Genomic DNA, 19,861 nt, shown 5'->3' with positions numbered 1-19,861 from the left:
ATAAAGTTCTGTATTTGCAGAGGGAATTGAGGAGCCATGCAAAAGGAAAGACCTCGGCGATGGCGTGTACGGGTTTGAGTATTACCCCACCACTCCTGGGACGTACAGCATCACCATCACCTGGGGAGGACAGCATATTCCCCGCAGGTATTGAACCACCGCTGTAACTGGAGCTGGTAGCTGAGCTTCACAATGACTGACCCCTGCTTCTCTTCTTTAGTCCCATTGAGGTCAAGATTGGTTCTGAGGCTGGTCAGCAGCTAGTGAGAGCCTGGGGCCCCGGGCTGGAGGGAGGAGTTGTTGGTAAATCTGCAGACTTCGTGGTGGAGGCTGTTGGCCAGAACGCCGGGACCCTGGGTGAGTAACAAGAGATGAAAGGGCAGAAAAACCCACCCCATGTTTCTCCTGCCTACACTGTGTCCTCCAAGAGCATTAACCCATGTTTTCTTGCTCAGGTTTCTCTGTGGAAGGTCCATCCCAGGCCAAGATTGAATGTGACGATAAGGGCGATGGCTCGTGTGACGTGCGCTACTGGCCCACAGAGCCAGGCGAGTATGCCGTCCATGTGCTGTGCAACAACGAGGACATCCAGCACTCGCCCTTCATGGCTGAGATTGTCAACGCTCCAGGGAAAGACTTCTACCCCGACAAAGTAAGAACACCCAGGGACATGGGCTGGAGCGAAGAACTGTGTCCTTAACTGTTTGTAACGCTTGATGGCTCTTTCAGGTTAAGGCGTATGGTCCTGGCCTCCAGAGCAGTGGTCTGGCTGTTGGAAAGCCCACAGAGTTCACAGTGGACACCAAACAAGGAGGAAAAGCTCCTCTTAAGATTGTTGCTCAGGTAGTTTCTTCTGTTGTGGTTCAAAATGTTCACTCACTGCAAAGATCTATTTGTTTTGTGCTTTATAGCCATATCCACTTAAAGATTTTATACTCTTGTAAAAGACCAAGATGAAGTTGTTGTTAAACAGATTTAGCCATTACAGTTGTGCTCATCATTAAAGTCCTAACTGTGTTTTACACATTTATTTGAGAACTATTGTTTCCTGTGTAGGATGGAGAGGGCAACCCTGTGGATGTCCAGGTTAAAGATAACGGTAACGGCACATACACCTGCACTTACACACCACGGAAACCAGTGAAGCACACCGTCATGGTGTCCTGGGGGGGTGTCAACATCCCCGAGAGTCCATTCAGGGTGAGGATCTAAAATCTGGATTTTGGTTTGGTTTTATGCTTCTGCAACCCCAGAGGTCTCCTAAGCTCTGGTCTCTCTGTGTCTCTGACTCCAGATGAATATCGGTGCTGGTTGTCACCCGAACAAGGTGAAGGTCTCTGGACCTGGCGTGGCAAAGACCGGCCTGAAGGCCTTTGAACCAACATACTTTACTGTCGACTGCTCAGAGGCTGGTCAAGGTAAGATGGCTTGATGAAAACGGTCTAGTTTTCTGCATCTACAACTGAGATCCTGTAAAACATATTGGTGTTTTTAACTTGCAAATAGTTAGAGGTGGATACTTGCCATATTGTTTAACAACTATTGTGATAAATCTCTCATTAGAACTTTGATTTATTGTCATAATAAATTCCAATTAATGATGTTTGAAATCCCCCAAAACTGTCTGTATTGTCATGATTAGTAGTTTTACTATTTTCTCCATTATTTGTTCAATGAGAGAATCAATAAATATGCATACATCTTAAAGATATGATTAAAAGCACTGGATGTAGTTTAGTGCAGTTTTAAATATGGATGTCCTAAAGAAGTATATTACAATTTTTTTTATGTTTTTATATAGCAAAATTTTTGTTTATGGAGTGTGATTGCTGATCCATCTCGCTATGGCCATACACTTAGCTAAAACAGGAGCAATAAATGGTTCTCAGTCACAACTTTTATCACTCTAACACAAAATTACATCATAAAACTTTTAAGTCTATATCACAAATGGAAAAGTGTATTAATATTGTCTCTTGGCCTCAGGTGACATCAGCATAGGAATTAAGTGCGCTCCCGGTGTGGTGGGACCAGCAGAGGCAGACATAGACTTTGATATCATCAGGAACGACAACGACACATTCACTGTGAAATACACTCCTCCTGGAGCCGGCAGCTACACCATCATGGTGCTGTTTGCTGAACATGTGAGTTTGAATCATGCGTGATTAGCCAGAATACATTGAAAGGTTTGTACATTTGTGCTATGATGCTTCTGCCTCCTGTTTAGGCCATTCCCATGTCACCGATTAGAGTGAAGGTGGATCCGTCTCATGATGCCAGCAAAGTTAAGGCGGAGGGACCAGGACTCAGCCGCAGCGGTATGAACGCTGTACAAAACACTGACCAGTCATTACAGACTATGATACAAAATACAAATCTAGTTGGACTTGGTAGCAAATTTTCTGAAGAATTCAAAATAAAACAAATTGAGATCATTGGAAATAAACTAATCATTTCTGTAACATATTTTTAAGTTATTTTACATCAATCATTTAAATGCATGACAGTTGGTTAATTCAGATTAATTTCCTACAAGGAACCTCCTTGAGGGATCAATGTTTTTATGCTTTGGTCTTTTTCTTTTTTTCCTCCAGGAGTTGAACTGAACAAACCCACTCACTTCACTGTGAACACCAAGGGAGCAGGAAAGGCCAACCTGGACTGCAGCTTCAGTGGGCCGACCAAAGCAGAGGCTGTTAAAGACTTTGAAGTCATAAACAACCATGACAACACACACACTGTCAAATACACTCCTGTGCAGCAGGTGAGATGGCAGAAACTCTTGCCAATTCAATTCCGGACACAATTTCTGCGCCGTACTGAGAAATTAGGAATCTGAGTTAAAGAGGCTGCGTGTTTAGGGGAAGGGGATGTAAATTTCATCGTCTTTGCTCTTGTCTCCATCAGGGTCCTCTGGGAGTTGCTGTGACTTATGGTGGAGATCATATTCCCAAGAGTCCCTTCAATGTTGCTGTGGCTCCAACTCTGGACCTGAGCAAGGTCAACGTCACTGGACTAGGAGACAGTACGTTCAATCCGTCAGACATGTTTGTGTTGCTTAATCCAGCACTGATGCTAAATTAATGTAAAAATAATTAAACTGTGATTAAAGGTGAGAAAAAATTATTTGAAACTTGAATTATTTCCTGCCTTGTTTATCAGATTTCAACCTACTGTTGCCACATTACCTGCATTTCACCAGACCCAAGAATGCTTTTTGTGTCCCTACAGAAATGACCGTCGGCAAAGACCAGGAGGTGACTGTCAAATCAAAGGGTGCTGGCGGTCAGGGCAAAGTTGCCGCCAAGGTTACCGGACCTTCAGGAAAACCGGTCACTTGTAAGGTGAGTTTAACTTTAGACTTTTTTTCTAATCCAAATTCTCTGAATTCTACACTGTCAATCTCTTAAAAACTACAGTACTGAAACACTTTTTCTTTAATTCTGTTCCAGGTTGAGCCAGGGTTGAGCCCAGAGACCAGTCAGGTGAAGTTCATCCCTCGTGAGGCAGGGCCATACCAGGTGGAACTGACCTACGACGGAGTGCCCATCCCTGGGTCACCCTACACTCCGACAGCTTACCCCCCTACTGACCCGTCCAAGGTCAGCAGAGTCGGCCTCCTTCCTCCTGGGGCTTCATGGATCTTGTCAGCATAATTTCATGTTCTTATAAAGAATCAGTCATTTAACTCTGCCTCCTTCTGTGTCTAGGTGCGCTGCTCTGGCCCAGGCCTGGAGCGGGCCAAGGTCGGTGAGACCGGAGAGTTTGTAGTGGACTGCACCAATGCTGGTCCGGCTGAGCTCACCATCGAGATCATCTCGGACAGCGGCACCGAGGCCGAGGTTCACATCCAGGACAACGGAGATGGAACCTACACCATCACTTACATCCCGCTCTACCCGGGCTCCTACACGCTCACCATACGCTACGGGGGCCAGGATGTGCCAAACTTCCCTGCCCGCCTTAACGTGGAGCCAGCCATCGATGCCAGTGGAGTCCGTGTGTTTGGACCTGGAGTGGAAGGCAAAGGTAACCTAGACATCTACTTGAACAATCAACTTCCAGGAGACAAATGTATCCAAATAATAGGGATGTACTGATATTAATTTGTGGCAATATTAATACTCCTGTTATGGCCAATAACAAATATTCAAATTTATTTTTTTATATTATACATATTTTTAAAATGGCCACCTTGCTTCTCTGCTTCGGTTAAATAGCACAAAATCGAGCATTGCATTATTGTCACGTGACCAAACACACACACGCCCATTTTTACTTGTTAGATACTGATTTGTTAAATGAACATCATGTAAAGATCTGAAACTGTGAACCTGATGATCCTTGTCATCTGAATCAATCGTACTTTAAATGAGCTACATCTGCAGATGCTATGTTAACTGTATGTTGTTTGTTTTTAGGTGTATTCCGTGACGCAACCACAGACTTCACCGTGGATGCTCGTGCTCTCACACAGAACGGAGGCGACCACATCAAAACTCGGATCAGCAGTCCATCTGGCAGCTGCCCGGATGCCGTGATCACAGACCACGGCGATGGCATGTACGCCGTGGAGTACACTCCCTATGAGGAGGGTGGGTTTAAACATCACGACATGAACATTAGCAGGCGTCGATGCCTACTGGCTGGTTGGGATTGTAACTCTGTGTGTGTTCAGGCCCTCACAGTGTGGAGGTCTGCTACGATGGCTCTCCAGTGCCCAACAGTCCATTCCGTGTGGCGGTCACCGAGGGCTGCGATCCGGCTCGTGTCCGTGTGCACGGTCCTGGCCTGAAGAGCGGCATCACCAACAAGCCGAACAAGTTCATGGTTGAAACCCGGTACGGAAAAAGTTCGGGTTGGCTCATTCGACGGAGTGGCTCCTTCTCTTCATTGTTATAATGCCATGTTCCTTCTGCAGAGGAGCGGGAACTGGAGGTCTTGGTCTGGCAATGGAAGGTCCATCAGAGGCCAAAATGTCCTGCACTGACAACAAAGATGGCAGCTGTAGTGTGGAGTACATTCCCTATGAGCCTGGAACATACAACCTCAACATCACCTATGGAGGACAGCCAGTCAAAGGTGACTCACAACGACAACACCTTCTGGAGGAGGTTGTCTCCAACACCTTGAGATTGAATATATGAGAATCAAAAGAAAATACTAATCTGCTCAACTTGAGCATTTAGTAATGTTTTACTACATTTAAAAAATAAACAAATTTTTTTTTTCTTTTTGTCTGAGCAGGAAGCCCCTTCTCCGTTCCAGTCAGCGACACTGTGGACAGCACTAAGGTGAAGTGTCAGGGTCCTGGCCTCGGCAGCAACGTCAGAGCCAACATCCCTCAGGAGTTCACAGTGGACGCCTCCAAAGCTGGGGTGGCCCCTCTGCAGGTCCGCGTTCAAGGACCCAAAGGTGACGAGTGTTCTTGATTGTTGAGATGAACCTCAACAATCCGCGATTAGTTGTAGCAAAAGACTTTATTTGGGGAATATTCCATTTACGTTTACAGTAGCAAAATGTAGAAACGATGATCTCATCGCCGTTTCTTGCAGGGGTCGTGGAGCCTGTTGAGGTGGTGGATAATGGAGACCAGACTCACACAGTCAACTATGTTCCCACCAGAGAGGGACCCTACTCTATCAATGTCCTGTATGCTGATGAGGAGATCCCACGCAGGTAATACTCAGCCGAAATTATTATTGTTAGGAATTTATGTTATCGTTTATCATGATAAATTTCTTTACTGGGGTCTGGAACCTGTAAAAGCTCCTCAGACCCTGAAGTGTCTCTTAATGACTTTGCCCAAAAATAATTAATAACTGAGGTTTCAAATGTAGAGGTAATTCATGGTTTGTTTTTGAATTGTTTGTTGTGTTATGACCGATTGTGAAAAGATTCTCCAACAAAATGAGGCTAATCATCTTTTAGTTTTAACATTTTGTCCACTTTTTGATATTTTGTTCCAAACTCCTTTTTCATACAATGTGTTCTTTCCATTTCTAATTATGTCTTCTTTTTTTTTAAGCCTAACAAAAGGTTCTGTTGTCAGGTTCTTAATCTCCAAAGAGTCAGTTTGATGTTCTCTAACAAACCTCAGAGGCCTTCATAGAGAAAGAATTAAATTTTTTTACTAATTAGGGGATTTACGAAGAAATTGTAATTATTACCTAATTTGCAATACAAAATAAATGGCACGTTGAAAAGTCGGTCTCAATTTCTCCCCAACCTTTCAGTGGTAATTCTTGGTTTCTGTTCAAACTGCACTTCCTGTCTGCCTCTTGCAGCCCGTACAAGGTGAAGGTCCTCCCGACCCATGATGCCAGCAAGGTGCGTGCCAGCGGACCCGGCCTCAACACCACGGGCGTGCCCGCCTCTCTGCCTGTGGAGTTCACCATTGACGCCAAAGACGCAGGCGAGGGACTGCTGGCGGTTCAGATTACGGTGAGTCAGGCTTCTGATTTCTGACCTACACCTCCAGATTTTAGAGGATCTGGATTTCTCAAAATGAATCCTGCAGAATGTAATTTAAATAATTTATGGTGAAAAAGACAATGATAAAAGTAGATTTTAAAATTAGACAGACGATAAGAGTAGCCCAACAGGGACCATGTAAGGTCACCATTATTTAAAGAGAAGACAAATGACGGTGTAAACTTTATTTGCAATATTTTTGGATCGTACTTGAACAAATTTGATTATTTTAAGACTGATCAGATTTTTGAGCCTGCAATCTTTACATGGTTTATGCAGTCAGACGCATGAAAGCTGATCATTTGGTGCCGTTTTTGAGCGTTTTAAATCATTGTGTTTCTGCAGGACCCAGAGGGGAAGCCTAAGAAGGCAAAGATCCGTGACAACCACGATGGGACCTACCTGGTGTCGTATGTACCAGACATGACGGGCAGATACACCATCCTAATCAAATACGGAGGGGACGAGATTCCTTATTCGCCGTACCGTATCAGAGCTCTCCCCACCGGAGACGCCAGCAAGTGCACCGTCACAGGTCAGCCTCTTTACGCTCACACCCTGATTAATAGAAACTTTGTATTCTAGCATTGGAATCAAAGTTCTTTTGTTTTAGTTTGCTTCTTAAATACTGAAGGTCAAATGACCATTTTTTTTTTTGTGTGTGTGTGCCCTACGCATTTTACTGACTTAATTTGGCAAAAAAAAAAGAATCAGAATGGACACATTCATCTCAGTCATTTCTTGCTGCATTTAACTGCAAACATGGTTCTTTGAATACAGAGTGGTTTCAAAGTTTTTAAAGTCTTAGTAAAAAATCTTTTCATTGCTTTTTAATTCACTGAAAATGTCTGACACAATTTTTCAAAAGTATAAAAACGCATAAATTTCAAATGTGAAACATTTGTACGGTAGAGAAGATCCGGCTATCTAAAAGTGTACAAATTCATGAAACACAAGCAAATTAAGAAAACTTCAAATTGTATCAAAAACTTGAAAAACATTTTCAAAAAAAAAAAAAAAAAATCAACTGTAAATTTAATGCAGTCATCTGACTGTCCTGCAAATATTGACGAGTCTTTATTTGCACTGACAGCAGTGTGACTGCAGATGTTTTGAATCTGACAGGTGAAGGAACTTAATGTGTTCATTTGCTTGTGTTTGTGTGATTGCCTTTGTTTTCTCCAGCTGCGTTGCACTGAGCTCTCCCTTTCAACATGTCCATCAGTGTTTATTTGCTGCTCAGGTCTCATTTTTCTGTGCATTGGTATGTCATGTTGCTCACGCTGTGCTCCTCAGTTGCACCTCACCTATACTCCCCCCTGCCCCTCCCCCAGAAACACACACATGCACTTCACCACCACCGTTCTTCAGCCAACTGTCTGGAGCACAGTTAATGCCACCCATCACCCCCACATCCTTATCTGACTGTCTTTTATTTGTCACCTTTTTTCTTTTATCTTGCTCCCCTGCTTCTCACCGTTCCTTTTATCAGTCTCAATCGGCGGTCACGGTTTAGGTAAGCCCTGTGAAAGATTCGTAACAGAAGAATTGCTCTCTCTCTGTTGTTTTGTTGTTTTTCTTTTCTTTTCGCATGGAGAATTAGTGGTACCAAACCTTTACAGAATGTCCCATCCTGTGCTTTATTTATTCATTTCTTTCAAACTCATTTACTTCTCTCATAACACTTCCTGACTCATGTTTTTATTGGACGGACTAAAGGACTAACAGCGTCAATAGGATGGCATGGTGGAATGGCTCTTTTAGCTAATCTAGTTATAGTTGTAGATTAAATTGAAACTTAACTAGTTGGTTACAAAGTTACATGAGACTTGAATAACATGACTAGATCTGACCCAACTTTAACCTGGCCTCATGGTTTTGGAATGTGCATGCAATTTTTTTATGACGGTAAACTTGGGAAGCTGTATGGAGGAATGAACCTGCCAAAACTAAAAATGTTCATCAAAATAAAGATGTCTTAACCTTGTAGCATGTAATGTGCTACATAAAGTATTCACATATTTTAGTCCAACCTTGCAATATATATATATATATAGTAGTGTATATTCAAGATTAAATTTTTTTATCCAATGTTTTACTTGGCCAAGTTCATTATTATTTTTTTTTTTCATTTTTACAGTTTACCACCTTTGACAGAAATGCATTTTAACTTTTGGAAATTTATTTCAACCTTTAAACTACAATATCTCATTTAATTTGGGTGTTCTTTGTTTTGTACTTAACATCACAAAAAAAAAAAATATTTTTTGTAAGATGGCTTCACATCATTCCAAGTGCACATTCTGAACAAACTCACTCACTTAGAAAATGTATGGAAATGCAAAAAGATAAGGTAAAAATGAATGAAGCCCATTAATCTAAAATGTGAACTCCAGCAAATTGAAGAGCCAAAATGACAAAATAGTTTCAATCTATAACTGGATGTATTTAATGTAATCCACTTAAACTGGCTTGATTTTGGGTATTTGGCATGTTCAGTCCTCCATACTTTTCTACATATCAGACTGTCACAACAAATCACATTATGTATGTTTTTGTTCTCCTAAGGCGCTGGTGTTGGTCCAACTATTCAGATCGGTGAACAGACAGTCATTACAGTTGACGCCAAAGCTGCTGGGAAAGGCAAGGTGACGTGCAGCGTGTGCACGCCCGAAGGGGCGGAGCTTGACGTGGACGTCGTCGAAAATGAGGACGGCACCTTTGACATCTTCTACACCGCACCACAACCCGGAGAGTATGTAATATGTGTCCGTTTCGGAGGGGAGCACATTCCCAACAGTCCGTTCCAAGTTACGGTGAGTTGCTCAAACTGCAGTCGCATTGCCCTGCTTTTCTTAAATGTTTGGCTTAAGATTGCTAAAGATGAGTTGATTTTAAAAGAGGAACCTAAATGAAACTGGAGAACTTTACATGTTCAAAAGCTTTTATCGGATATTTGTAGAGACAAATCTCTGGACTCTCAAGCCAGAGATTTGACCTTCTGGCTTTACTTCAATTTCTTTAGAAAAGATTAGCACAAAGTTTCCATTTGAAGTATTTCTGCTTTTGCTCCAGATGTGCCAGGTCCTTCAGCAGAACAAAGCAATGATGCTTCTGTCTTTCTTTACAAAGTCATTATTTAGAAAGTCTTCTGGCAGTATGAGTGTTCCCTAAATCATTTTGTTTCACACTTCACTCCTTCATCTTTTGTGCCTTCTCTTCACCACCTCCCGGCCCTCCCAGGCTCTGGAAGGACCATCAGACCAGCTCATGCAGCAGAGACAAATGCCCCAATACTACACTCAACAGCCCTGGGTACCTAACAAACATCAAGCTGGTCTTGAGCTCCATTTGTGTTTCGCTGCCTTATTATTATTTGTTTTTGCCCCAGTTGTCATGCTTCCATGTCATTGTTTTCATCCCCCACTGCCTCACTTCATCAGACTCAGCGTCTGTCTCTCTTTGCAGGTGTTTCATTCATACTGATGCCTTTTTCTTATCACTTTGTTCCCTTCATGTGAAAAACTGAATCCATCCTCCAACACATGAACAGTGCAGCTGAGCTTTACAATATCACATCCCCATTGTGGGAGAGCTTTACATTTCCCTCAGATATTTTTATTAAATAATTGTGCAGCTCTGTTGTTAACTGCTTCATGTGGAAATCGCTTAAGAAACAAAGCGATTTTTCAAGAGAACCCTCTTCCTCTCGTCTCTGACCCACTAGTTTTGTTCTCGCAGTTTGTGCTGGTGCCATCGTCTTGACCATAATCCTCATTTGTCATTTCATTCCATGTAGTCTCATCCCTGCATTGGTGTTTGGAAGCTTTACCTCTCTTGTCTTGCATTGTGCTGATGGTGTGCAACATGGCTTAGCAGAGAAGCGCGCCATCGTCTGCAGTCCTTAAATTTCCGTTCTGTCTTTCAGGCGACAGACAGACCAGTTGGGATGAACGGCCTGGACGTGACAGGACTCAGACCTTTTGACCTGGTTATCCCATTTACCATTCAGAAGGGAGAGATCACAGGTAATGCATAAAGTTTAAATCCTGTCGTTACCATTTCCTAAAGACCGGCTACAAGTGATAGTCGAGACCACCTAACCCAAGACTAAATCAGTACCAGACTGTTGAGGCAGAGACAGAACCAAGACTGTTGGTTCTTGGGGTTATTTGGGGTGTGGATTTTTGACTGCAGTAACAAAATACATATTTAGGAAGGAGTCATGTTGTTGATGGATTTGAATCAGAGTGTTTTGCAGCCAATGAAAGCAAGGATGTTAAATAAACCAGACAGTATTCTGGCTATTTGGTGATATTTCCACGGTTGTGGTCTTGTGAAAATCCAGAGCCCTCAATGTCCAAGACCCAGACAAGATGGGGTACAAGATGAGACAAACTCTCAAAAGAAGCACAGAGTACTAAACCACTAGTCACAACATATGCCTCTATTTTGCTTTTGTTTTTGAAGGTGAAGTCCGAATGCCATCAGGCAAGGTGGCCAAACCCGACATCACCGACAACAAGGACGGCACCGTAACCGTGAAGTACGGTCCCACAGAGGCCGGTCTGCATGAGATGGACATTAAATATGATGGCATCCACATCCCCGGTACATCAGAGTTCTGAAATAGCTGCAGCTACTGCAGTACATCAAAACAGCCTAAATGGCTGTTTTTCATGCCTTTCTCCGTTTTCCATCAACAGGAAGCCCCCTGCAGTTCTTTGTGGACTACATGAACAGCGGGAATGTCAGTGCTTACGGCCCTGGTCTTATCCATGGAACCGTGAACAAGCCGGCCGTCTTCACTGTTGACACTAAAGACGCTGGAGAGGGTATGCAGAAATAACACCAACTTCTGTGTTCACACAAACGTTGAATTCAAGCTGATCATGTGTATGTAAAACCTACACATACATGTACATACCTTTTATTCCCTCCACAATGTATATGTAACTGTCTGCACATCGACTGCCGCTGAAACTGAAGTCAGATTCTTCGCTTTTGTGCAGAAACCTGACAAATAGTCCGTATTTTGATTGTGTTTATGAGAATGAATATTGCAGAAACAAAAATACAACTTTGTGTGTGGCTGTATACCAACGCAGGTGGTCTTTCTCTGGCCATCGAGGGGCCATCCAAAGCAGACATCAGCTGCATGGACAACCAGGACGGGACCTGCACAGTGTCCTACCTCCCTGTCCTGCCAGGGGACTACAGCATCCTGGTCAAATATAACGACAAGCACATCCCAGGAAGCCCCTTCTCTGCCAGAATCACTGGTAAGGCTGCGTTTTTGACCCAGCAGTCAAGTTAGTGGTTATGTCCATTTCAACCTTTCAGATCGCATGTCATGACTGCTGACGTTTGGCAGGAGCATTTAACAAATTAGTGTTTTATCTCTGCAGTCATCCTCCTTCAGGGGTATTTCTTTAGGAGTTCTTACTTTATGAAGATAGTTTCTGAACACGTGTCAATGTTTGCTTTATCTTAATTGTATCTTAATTTCCAGGTTTTTTTACTGGAAATTATGCTGAATATTTTTATAAACAATCTGTTTTTGTGAGATCTTCAATGAAAGTGTAGGCGTTGAAGTTTTTTTGTTTGTTTGTTTTAAGTGCTGTGAATAGGTGTGTACTTGAATGACTCATAGGTCAGAGTTAAATGGCTTACTGAAGTATAAACTAGCGAAAAGAGAAGAGCCAGATGCTGGACTGAAAAGAAACGATTCTCTTCTTTATGGCCAAATCTCAGGAAAACAAGAACTGGAAAGAAAACCTTTAGATCATTGAAGTTCTTTGCAAATTAAAAGAAAACAGGAAATTTATCTTTCTTTTTTTTTTCAAAAATATCCGAAATCTCAGATCATAGTTTGTCAAAATGTTTATTTTTATCTTGTATTTATTCTGTGGTTTATTTCCTTCATTGTGCAGTAAAATGATTTTAAGAAGTTGCTGATAAATGACATTTGACTGGTCAAAGTGCCCTGGACGTTTTTCCAGAATAAACATCTTAACTGGTTTATAAGCCCCGCCCACTGACTTTAGTTATGAGGATAATGGATCACATGAATTCATGAACCATGGCAGCAGGAATGGGAACAAAATGTAAAAAAGACTTTAAACATACTGCTGACAAATATGATAGTTGCTGCATTTATTACTCTATCGTGGGCGTCCAGACGTGTGGAGTTTGTTCTAATCAGCCTGTCCTCGTCTCCAGGGGACGACTCCATGCGGATGTCCCACCTGAAGGTGGGGTCGGCTGCTGACATCCCTCTGGACATCGGCGAGCTGGACATCAGCCAGCTGACCGCCTCCCTCACCACGCCGTCGGGTCGCGAGGAACCCTGCCTGCTGAAGATCTTGCGGAACGGCCATGTTGGTGAGTCCGCCGCCGATCGCTCCACAGGTAACTTCTTGCAGGAATGCGATCGATGCTTTAACCGCCGCCGATTCCGTCAGGCGTCTCGTTCGTGCCGAAGGAGATCGGCGAGCACCTGGTGAACATCAAGAAGAACGGACGCCACATCGCCAACAGCCCCATCTCTGTGATGATCAGCCAATCGGAGATCGGCGACGCCAGCCGTGTGCGTGTGAGCGGACAGGGCCTGAGCGAAGCAAGGACCTTCGAGCCAGCAGAGTTTATCATCGACACTCGCGATGCGGGTAAACGTCCAGAGGAGATTTTGACAAAATTATTCCATCTGAAAAAAACAAGGAAATTGAATATTAACTTCTGCCTATTGTTGCTAGGATACGGTGGCTTGAGCCTTTCCATCGAGGGACCCAGCAAAGTGGACATCAACACCGAGGATCAGGAGGATGGCACCTGCAAGGTCACCTACTGCCCCACAGAACCAGGAAATTACATCATCAACATCAAATTTGCTGACCAACATGTGCCAGGTGCTCATCAGTGAGGGGTTAAAGGTCAGGAATACGTGGCTTTTGGCTTACTGAACCAAGGGATTGTGCACACAGGGAGCGCCTTCACGGTGAAGGTGACTGGGGAGGGCAGGATGAAGGAGAGCATCACCAGGAAGAAGAGAGCCGCTTCTGTTGCCAACGTGGGCAGCCAGTGTGACCTCAGCCTCAAGATCCCAGGTGACCCAAACAGGAAGTTGGGAAATCACAAGACCCAAACGTCTACTTGTTCTGTTGGTGATCTGACCTCCTCCTTACCCCCCAACCCCTCTTCTTTCAGAGATCAGCATAGCGGACATGACGGCCCAGGTGACCAGCCCCTCAGGTCAGGTCCACAAAGCCGACATCATGGAGGGAGAGAACAACACCTACTGCATCCGCTTCGTCCCCACCGAGACGGGCGTCCATACGGTCTGCGTCAAGTACAACGGCATGCACGTGCCCGGCAGCCCCTTCCAGTTTACCGTCGGGCCCCTGGGTGAGGGTGGAGCCCACAAAGTTCGCGCCGGTGGGCCAGGCCTGGAGAGGGCCGAGGCTGGAGTACCAGGTCTGTGCGATCAATGTGTGTGTGAGAAGTCTGCGTTTTCCCACGGTGAAACTGACTCCTCTGTGCTGCTCCTTAGCCGAGTTCAGCATATGGACCAGAGAGGCCGGGGCCGGGGGCCTCAGCATCGCCGTGGAGGGGCCGAGCAAGGCGGAGATCACCTTCGAGGACCGCAAGGACGGTTCCAGTGGAGTGTCTTACATTGTTCAGGAGCCGGGTGAGACGAGACGCACTGAGCATGTGCAACAAATCAAATGGTTTTTATGCTCAGGAGTTAAACATGGAGCTCTGTTTATAAGGCCCAACCATCTAACAATAATTTTTATCAATTTCGCTTTCAAAAACTATGAAAAAGCTCTTTGTGAATAAACTAAATTGTTTGAACAATGAAACGTGTTTTTCAAGTCATTTTGAACTCCAACAAATACTTCCCAAGAGTGACTGACTGCTCCCCGTCGACCAGCTTCAGTGACTCTGACCGTTGTGTCGTCCTGCAGGCGACTATGAGGTGTCGATCCGTTTCAATGACGAGCACATCCCCGACAGCCCCTTCATCGTCCCCGTGGCCTCGCCGTCGGACGACGCCCGCCGCCTCACTGTTGCCAGTCTTCAGGTGAGGCTCTGAGACACACACACATCCGTGTGCATGCAGACCAGACCAGGCCGCAGTGCACTGCCCGCCATGCAGCAGCAGCAGCAGCTTGAAGCTCAGTCCATCTGGGTATCAAACCAGAGGAGATGGGGGGAAGTGGAGCAGTTTTAGTTTTGGGGCTTTAAACGACCTAATCGAACATGTCAGTTGACGAGTAGAAAAGGAGAGAACAGTGAGTAGATGCTGTGAGACTAGAGTGGACAGGTGAAGCTGTATGATGAGCTGATGCTGCATGGGAGGGCAGTTCAGGGGCTTCTGGGAAACTCGAGGACTGTGTGTGTTTCTCGTGCCTCATTCTAAAGGCTCCCAACAGCCTTCCCACTCTGAAGCTGTGGCAGGGCGCTAAAGGGTTAAAGAGGTTAGAAACGGGCTGTTTTATTTTCCCTCCCTGTCTCCTGGATCTCTCGCACACACACGCACACACACACACACACGCAGCCTTTACCAAACCTCATATTCCATTGATTTCAAAAAGAATCCTAGAAAATCTAGAGTTTGGTTGTACAGATGTTTCTATGGTTCTCTTTTGCTCTGATGCTCCTTCACAACGCTAAAGAACTAAAATCCAGAACCAGATCCACTGATTCTCTCGGGTCCATTCCACTTTCTGTCTCTTCATTACACAGCCTTCCTCTTTAGCCCTCTTAGCGACCTCCAGGTAAGATAAATAGGAAACTTCTGGTAGCAGCTGTTGACTTGAATAGTAATCCCAGCTTGTGACTCAGTGTTGGAGTTTATTTGTTGTCGAGCAGGAGTCAGGGTTGAAGGTAAACCAGCCAGCATCGTTTGCCGTCAGCCTCAACGGTGCCAAGGGTGTGATCGACGCAAAGGTCCACAGTCCCTCCGGCGCGCTGGAGCAGTGCTGCGTCACGGAGATCAATCAAGGTAACCGAGGAGAATCCTTCAGAGAGCCAGCAGGACTGTGGGAGCCTCCGTGTGATTTGGCTCTGCTGTCCCCCTTGTCCAGACAAATATGCAGTCCGGTTCATCCCCAGAGAGAACGGCCTCTATCTGATCGACGTCAAGTTTAATGGGAGTCACATTCCAGGAAGTCCGTTTAAAATCCGCGTCGGGGAGACGGGCCAGGCTGGAGATCCGGGCATGGTGTCCGCCTACGGACCGGGACTGGAGGGAGGCACCACAGGTAGCGCACCGCCATCATGTACATCGTCTTTGCAGAGTGTGCAACTAGTTTTTATCCAGGTTGACATAAGTGCAAGGTTATAGGTTCTATAACAATGATTATTCAATAGCTTCCCCGTAAATTCCAGTTTTTCCAAACATTTCTGTTTTTAGTTATTTTAAAATTACATTGCAACAGGATTTGGATCATTGGAAACAATTGGCACCCTTTAAATGTGGGTTCAAGATGAAGGTTTTAAAGTTTGTAGCTGCGAAGCTTAACAGAATGGCTTTTACAAGATGGAGTTCAGACCCAAATGGAAACCTGGTCGTTCCATAAAAACATTTCATTGCATCAGTTTTTCCACATATTCTACTGTGCAACCTCTTTCGGGTGGCATCTTAGTGCTTTGTTTTGAAAATGCAAAATCCAGAAAATGCATTGTCATTATCTTGTGTTGCTAATGGAAGTCATTAACACAATTAGCGACTGTCACAGCTTTACAAACTTTGAACAAGGGATGACAAATAAAATTTAACTAGAAACAATTAGCTGCTAGCTGTTGTCCCTGGTTTGCTGTTGCTGGTTCATAGTGGGAGTTCTGAAAGCCGTTTCCACTAAACGGCATTTCTAAATGGTTTCTGTTTGAAGCAAAAATTATATTGCTAAAGAACATGTTTGATGATGCTTGAGCTAAATCAGTCGGAACAAATTTGGGTACTGATAATTTGCAAGATAAATGTTTAACTGAGTCCCACAAATATCTGCCCAAGTAACACCAGTGGTTATTGCTCTATAGTTAGAGATGGAAAAGAAATAAGAATTAAGAAGCAAAGGTTACAAAAAAACTGCAGTGAGACAAATTGTCCAATATTTCTCTGTGCTGATAATCCACTGTGTTCCAGTGTAGAGACAATAATATACCATCTCAAGATGTTTCTAGCCATTTCCATCTGCCTGTGCAGCTGAGGGGTTCAAGCTCAAGACCCATAAATGCTGCAGACTACATTCCTGCACCCTCCCTCATGTTTTCTGGGGAACTCAGGAGAAGACCTCGTTCAACCTTTGTTCATGTTTTACATTTTTTGCCCCCTGCTGGCCACTTTAAGGCTTCATTTCTCAGCACTAAACATTAGAAACCCTTTTATCTTTAGTTTGTTTTTGCATGTTTTATGTCATTATGATATCAAGTTGCATCATAAATAAGGACATGTTTAATATGTACATAGTTAGAAGTTTCTGCATGGTGAAAAGGGTCAAGTAGCTTTTGCAGGAGTTCTTAAAGTAACTTTGTGCAGCTTCAAGAAGCCTTGTGTTTTCCTCCCCTGTTCATTGTCCCACTCACTTTTGTCCTGACTGCTTTTAGGAACTGCATGCGAGTTTGTAGTAAACACAAGCACTGCAGGCCCGGGGGCCCTCGCTGTGACCATTGATGGGCCCTCCAAAGTGAAGATGGATTGTGTGGAGTGTCCAGAGGGTTACAAGGTCACATACACCCCGATGGCCCCTGGAAACTATCTCATCTCCATCAAATACGGCGGCCCTTACCACATTGTGGGAAGCCCCTTCAAGGCAAAGATTACAGGTGAAGCAAGGTCTTTGCTTTTGGTTTGAAACGTTAAAGTGAGCCGCAGCCGCCCCTGACTTGCTCTGTTCTCCAGGTTCTAAGCTTGTGTCCAGCCACAGCATGCATGAAACCTCCTCGGTCATGGTTGACCCCGTGACCCGCGCCATCAGCAGTTCTCAGCAGGCGGCTCCCACTCATTCAGATGCCAGCAAGGTGACGGCGAAGGGCCCGGGCCTGACCAAGGCGTTTGTTGGTCAGAAGAACAACTTCTGTGTCGACTGCAGCAAAGCAGGCAAGTCTTTATAATTCAATCATCTAGATTTAAAGAAACTCAGTGTTTCAGGTGTTTTGTAGTTTTCTGGAAGTTTGTTCTAGATTCGTGGTGACTAGGAGCTGAATGTTGCTTCTGTCTTTGGTTCTGGGAATGCAGATCAGAACCAGAGGTCTGCTCCGACTAAAATGACTCATGATGCTTCCCTTTATTTCTTTTTAAAGCCACAGAGATCCAGGCCAAAGTGTTTATTGAAACTTTTTCATTCTGCAGGTCGTAACATGCTGTTGGTCGGAGTGGACGGTCCGAAGGTCCCCTGCGAGGAGATCCTGGTGAAGCACATGGGCAACCGCGTGTACAACGTCAGCTACCAGCTCAAAGAGAAGGGCGAGTACATCCTGGTGGTGAAGTGGGGCGACGAGCACATCCCTGGCAGCCCCTACCACCTCACTGTCTAACGGCCGCCGCAGCGACCCGGAGGTCCCGTCCACCTGGTGGCCGCTTACGGCTCCAAAGTCTTCCCATTGTTGCAAATTAAGATTCCCTGTGTGGTAGCAGTTTAACTCATGTGAGCCAGTTTGCTTGTTATTCTTCACTGTAAGCCAGTCTAAATAGCAACACAGTGAATGCTTGTTATTCTTCACTGTAAGCCAGTTTAAAGAGCAACACAGTGAATGCTTGTTTCCTTCAGAAAAAGGGGGGCAGGGCGGAGACGGCCCTTTGATCACTGTAAACTATCACAGTATTTAACACTTTCAGCCACGTGTTGACTTTAAATTAGTGCAGAATGCCAGAATATTGTAGTTGCAGGTTTTGGTCCCCAGCTTTAGATGGAAGGTTACTGTTTACACTGGAGGAGCTCTTACAGACATGAAAAATGGGTTTAGGAGCTTCTAGAGGAGCAATCACAGGACAAAGGTTTATAAGTGACCCTTTTTTTTTTTTTTTTGGATTATTTTTGTGTTCCAGTGACATTACTTTGACCTGTGTCTGTATAAAACTCAGCCTGTCCGTTGCAGCGCGGCCCAGTCAAAGCTCACCCTCGCTCGGCTTTTACGATCATCCGTCATCGTCTTTAATCTGCTGCTAGTGTGATCCAGTTTTACCCACTGCTGTCCTTTAGTAGTCAGGAAATCAAAGGGTGTGCTAACACATATTTAGCTTTCTCTGAACACGGCTGCTGGAAGATGACGCTTTGTGTGGCTACGTTAGACACCAGCGTGCGCTCCGCGTGTCCTTTACGATTGGGGGAACTCTTTGGTTTAGAAACAGTTCTGAGTCGATGAAAAAAAGGGAAGTTTTCAAACTTGTCGAAAGGGTTTAAAGTCAAAGGTGATGCTGCGGTTTAAGTCTGTTTTGCATTTCAGCCTCCATTAGAGCATACCTCTGCTTTGTGCCTTTATCTGTATTTTGAAGCTAAATAACTGAATTTTGTCCAAAATAAAAAAAGGCTTTTAAAGTGATTGTAAGACAGTATTTTGATACACAATAAAGTATTTTTCTCAATCGAACAGAAATTTGTTTTTTTTTTTATTTACATTTTTATGAAACACTTTTAACTGGTACTGATTGACTGTGGCACCAGAGGGAGCCGGTGTGAGTGTTTATGTTGACCTTCAAATCGCATACCTCTATGAAATGAGTCTCTTTTGCATTTCAGGTGTCATATCTGGTCTGATTCACATCTTGAACATCATCGTCCAGGAACGGCTCGGTATCATCTGGAGTGAATTTCAAAACAAAATGTAAATTCAATTTAAAAAACTTTAAAATTAAATGCAACTTTGAACCAAAACCTGATGCTCAGAGCTCTGAGGACCCTGGTGAGCGTCAGACAGCACTTCCACCAAGGAAAATGTTCATATTTCAGCTGATCTGTGACCGAAGCTGAGAACCAAATTCTTGCAGGTTGGTAGGGGTCTCCATGGCAACCATAAGACCCCTTCCACCTGCCTGCTGTTTGGAAAACAAGCCAGGAAATGAACGATTCTGTCCTACCATCACAAATGTAAACATGCAGCTGGCTAAACTCTACTTCCACTAGAACTGTAGATTAGACTGAGCTTTTTGTCAACAGGTACTGCAAGTATGTTTGGTATGAAGCACAGAGGAATGTGCGCCTTCTGTTTAGTATGACGGAGGATCTTTGATGCATTGGATAGTTTTCTTTAAAGGTTCCGGAAACATCATTAAATATTAAATATGAGTAAGTCTGTAGTGAAAATGAAAATTGCTCATCACTGGGTTTGTTGATGGTATAAGTGTCTGAAATTCAACCTCCTATAAAATTCAACCGTCTCA

At 44.2% G+C, this 19,861-nt stretch overlaps 1 protein-coding gene and 1 long non-coding RNA gene across 4 annotated transcripts in view; one reads left to right on the top strand and one right to left on the bottom strand.

The window, feature by feature from the left end:
* flna (filamin A, alpha (actin binding protein 280)) overlaps positions 1 to 19,077 on the top strand; it is a 49,553-nt gene extending 30,476 nt beyond the window's left edge. The window contains exons 11-49 of one of the 3 annotated variants that reach the window (XM_055048344.1): positions 21 to 147; positions 221 to 357; positions 456 to 652; positions 730 to 843; positions 1,057 to 1,200; positions 1,295 to 1,418; positions 1,987 to 2,147; positions 2,231 to 2,321; positions 2,598 to 2,767; positions 2,911 to 3,028; positions 3,235 to 3,347; positions 3,456 to 3,605; positions 3,714 to 4,032; positions 4,425 to 4,598; positions 4,682 to 4,844; positions 4,925 to 5,085; positions 5,251 to 5,418; positions 5,559 to 5,682; positions 6,291 to 6,447; positions 6,823 to 7,012; positions 7,970 to 7,993; positions 9,046 to 9,293; positions 9,721 to 9,792; positions 10,406 to 10,505; positions 10,948 to 11,088; positions 11,184 to 11,312; positions 11,586 to 11,759; positions 12,700 to 12,861; positions 12,942 to 13,145; positions 13,233 to 13,385; positions 13,461 to 13,583; positions 13,684 to 13,950; positions 14,027 to 14,164; positions 14,445 to 14,560; positions 15,352 to 15,484; positions 15,567 to 15,743; positions 17,089 to 17,307; positions 17,384 to 17,581; positions 17,834 to 19,077. In XM_055048344.1, coding sequence (XP_054904319.1) covers positions 21 to 147; positions 221 to 357; positions 456 to 652; positions 730 to 843; positions 1,057 to 1,200; positions 1,295 to 1,418; positions 1,987 to 2,147; positions 2,231 to 2,321; positions 2,598 to 2,767; positions 2,911 to 3,028; positions 3,235 to 3,347; positions 3,456 to 3,605; positions 3,714 to 4,032; positions 4,425 to 4,598; positions 4,682 to 4,844; positions 4,925 to 5,085; positions 5,251 to 5,418; positions 5,559 to 5,682; positions 6,291 to 6,447; positions 6,823 to 7,012; positions 7,970 to 7,993; positions 9,046 to 9,293; positions 9,721 to 9,792; positions 10,406 to 10,505; positions 10,948 to 11,088; positions 11,184 to 11,312; positions 11,586 to 11,759; positions 12,700 to 12,861; positions 12,942 to 13,145; positions 13,233 to 13,385; positions 13,461 to 13,583; positions 13,684 to 13,950; positions 14,027 to 14,164; positions 14,445 to 14,560; positions 15,352 to 15,484; positions 15,567 to 15,743; positions 17,089 to 17,307; positions 17,384 to 17,581; positions 17,834 to 18,018 — 6,065 coding nt within the window. In that variant the 3' untranslated portion in view covers positions 18,019 to 19,077. The remainder of the gene's footprint in view (positions 1 to 20; positions 148 to 220; positions 358 to 455; positions 653 to 729; positions 844 to 1,056; positions 1,201 to 1,294; positions 1,419 to 1,986; positions 2,148 to 2,230; positions 2,322 to 2,597; positions 2,768 to 2,910; positions 3,029 to 3,234; positions 3,348 to 3,455; positions 3,606 to 3,713; positions 4,033 to 4,424; positions 4,599 to 4,681; positions 4,845 to 4,924; positions 5,086 to 5,250; positions 5,419 to 5,558; positions 5,683 to 6,290; positions 6,448 to 6,822; positions 7,013 to 7,969; positions 7,994 to 9,045; positions 9,294 to 9,720; positions 9,793 to 10,405; positions 10,506 to 10,947; positions 11,089 to 11,183; positions 11,313 to 11,585; positions 11,760 to 12,699; positions 12,862 to 12,941; positions 13,146 to 13,232; positions 13,386 to 13,460; positions 13,584 to 13,683; positions 13,951 to 14,026; positions 14,165 to 14,444; positions 14,561 to 15,351; positions 15,485 to 15,566; positions 15,744 to 17,088; positions 17,308 to 17,383; positions 17,582 to 17,833) is intronic. The other 2 variants (XM_055048345.1, XM_055048346.1) reach the window with 2 other exon arrangements.
* Positions 13,105 to 19,459, bottom strand: LOC129371644 (uncharacterized). The gene is made up of 3 exons (XR_008607177.1): positions 19,357 to 19,459; positions 19,190 to 19,281; positions 13,105 to 13,183 (listed from the first exon to the last, which is right to left on the bottom strand). It is a non-coding gene; the product is annotated as an uncharacterized LOC129371644 (long non-coding RNA).
* Positions 19,460 to 19,861: the final 402 nt, after the last annotated feature.

This window comes from Poeciliopsis prolifica, unplaced genomic scaffold, assembly GCF_027474105.1.
Source record: "Poeciliopsis prolifica strain line A6 unplaced genomic scaffold, Auburn_PproV2 SCAFFOLD027, whole genome shotgun sequence".
Taxonomy (NCBI): domain Eukaryota; kingdom Metazoa; phylum Chordata; class Actinopteri; order Cyprinodontiformes; family Poeciliidae; genus Poeciliopsis; species Poeciliopsis prolifica.
This window is presented reverse-complemented; position numbering and strand designations above follow the sequence as displayed.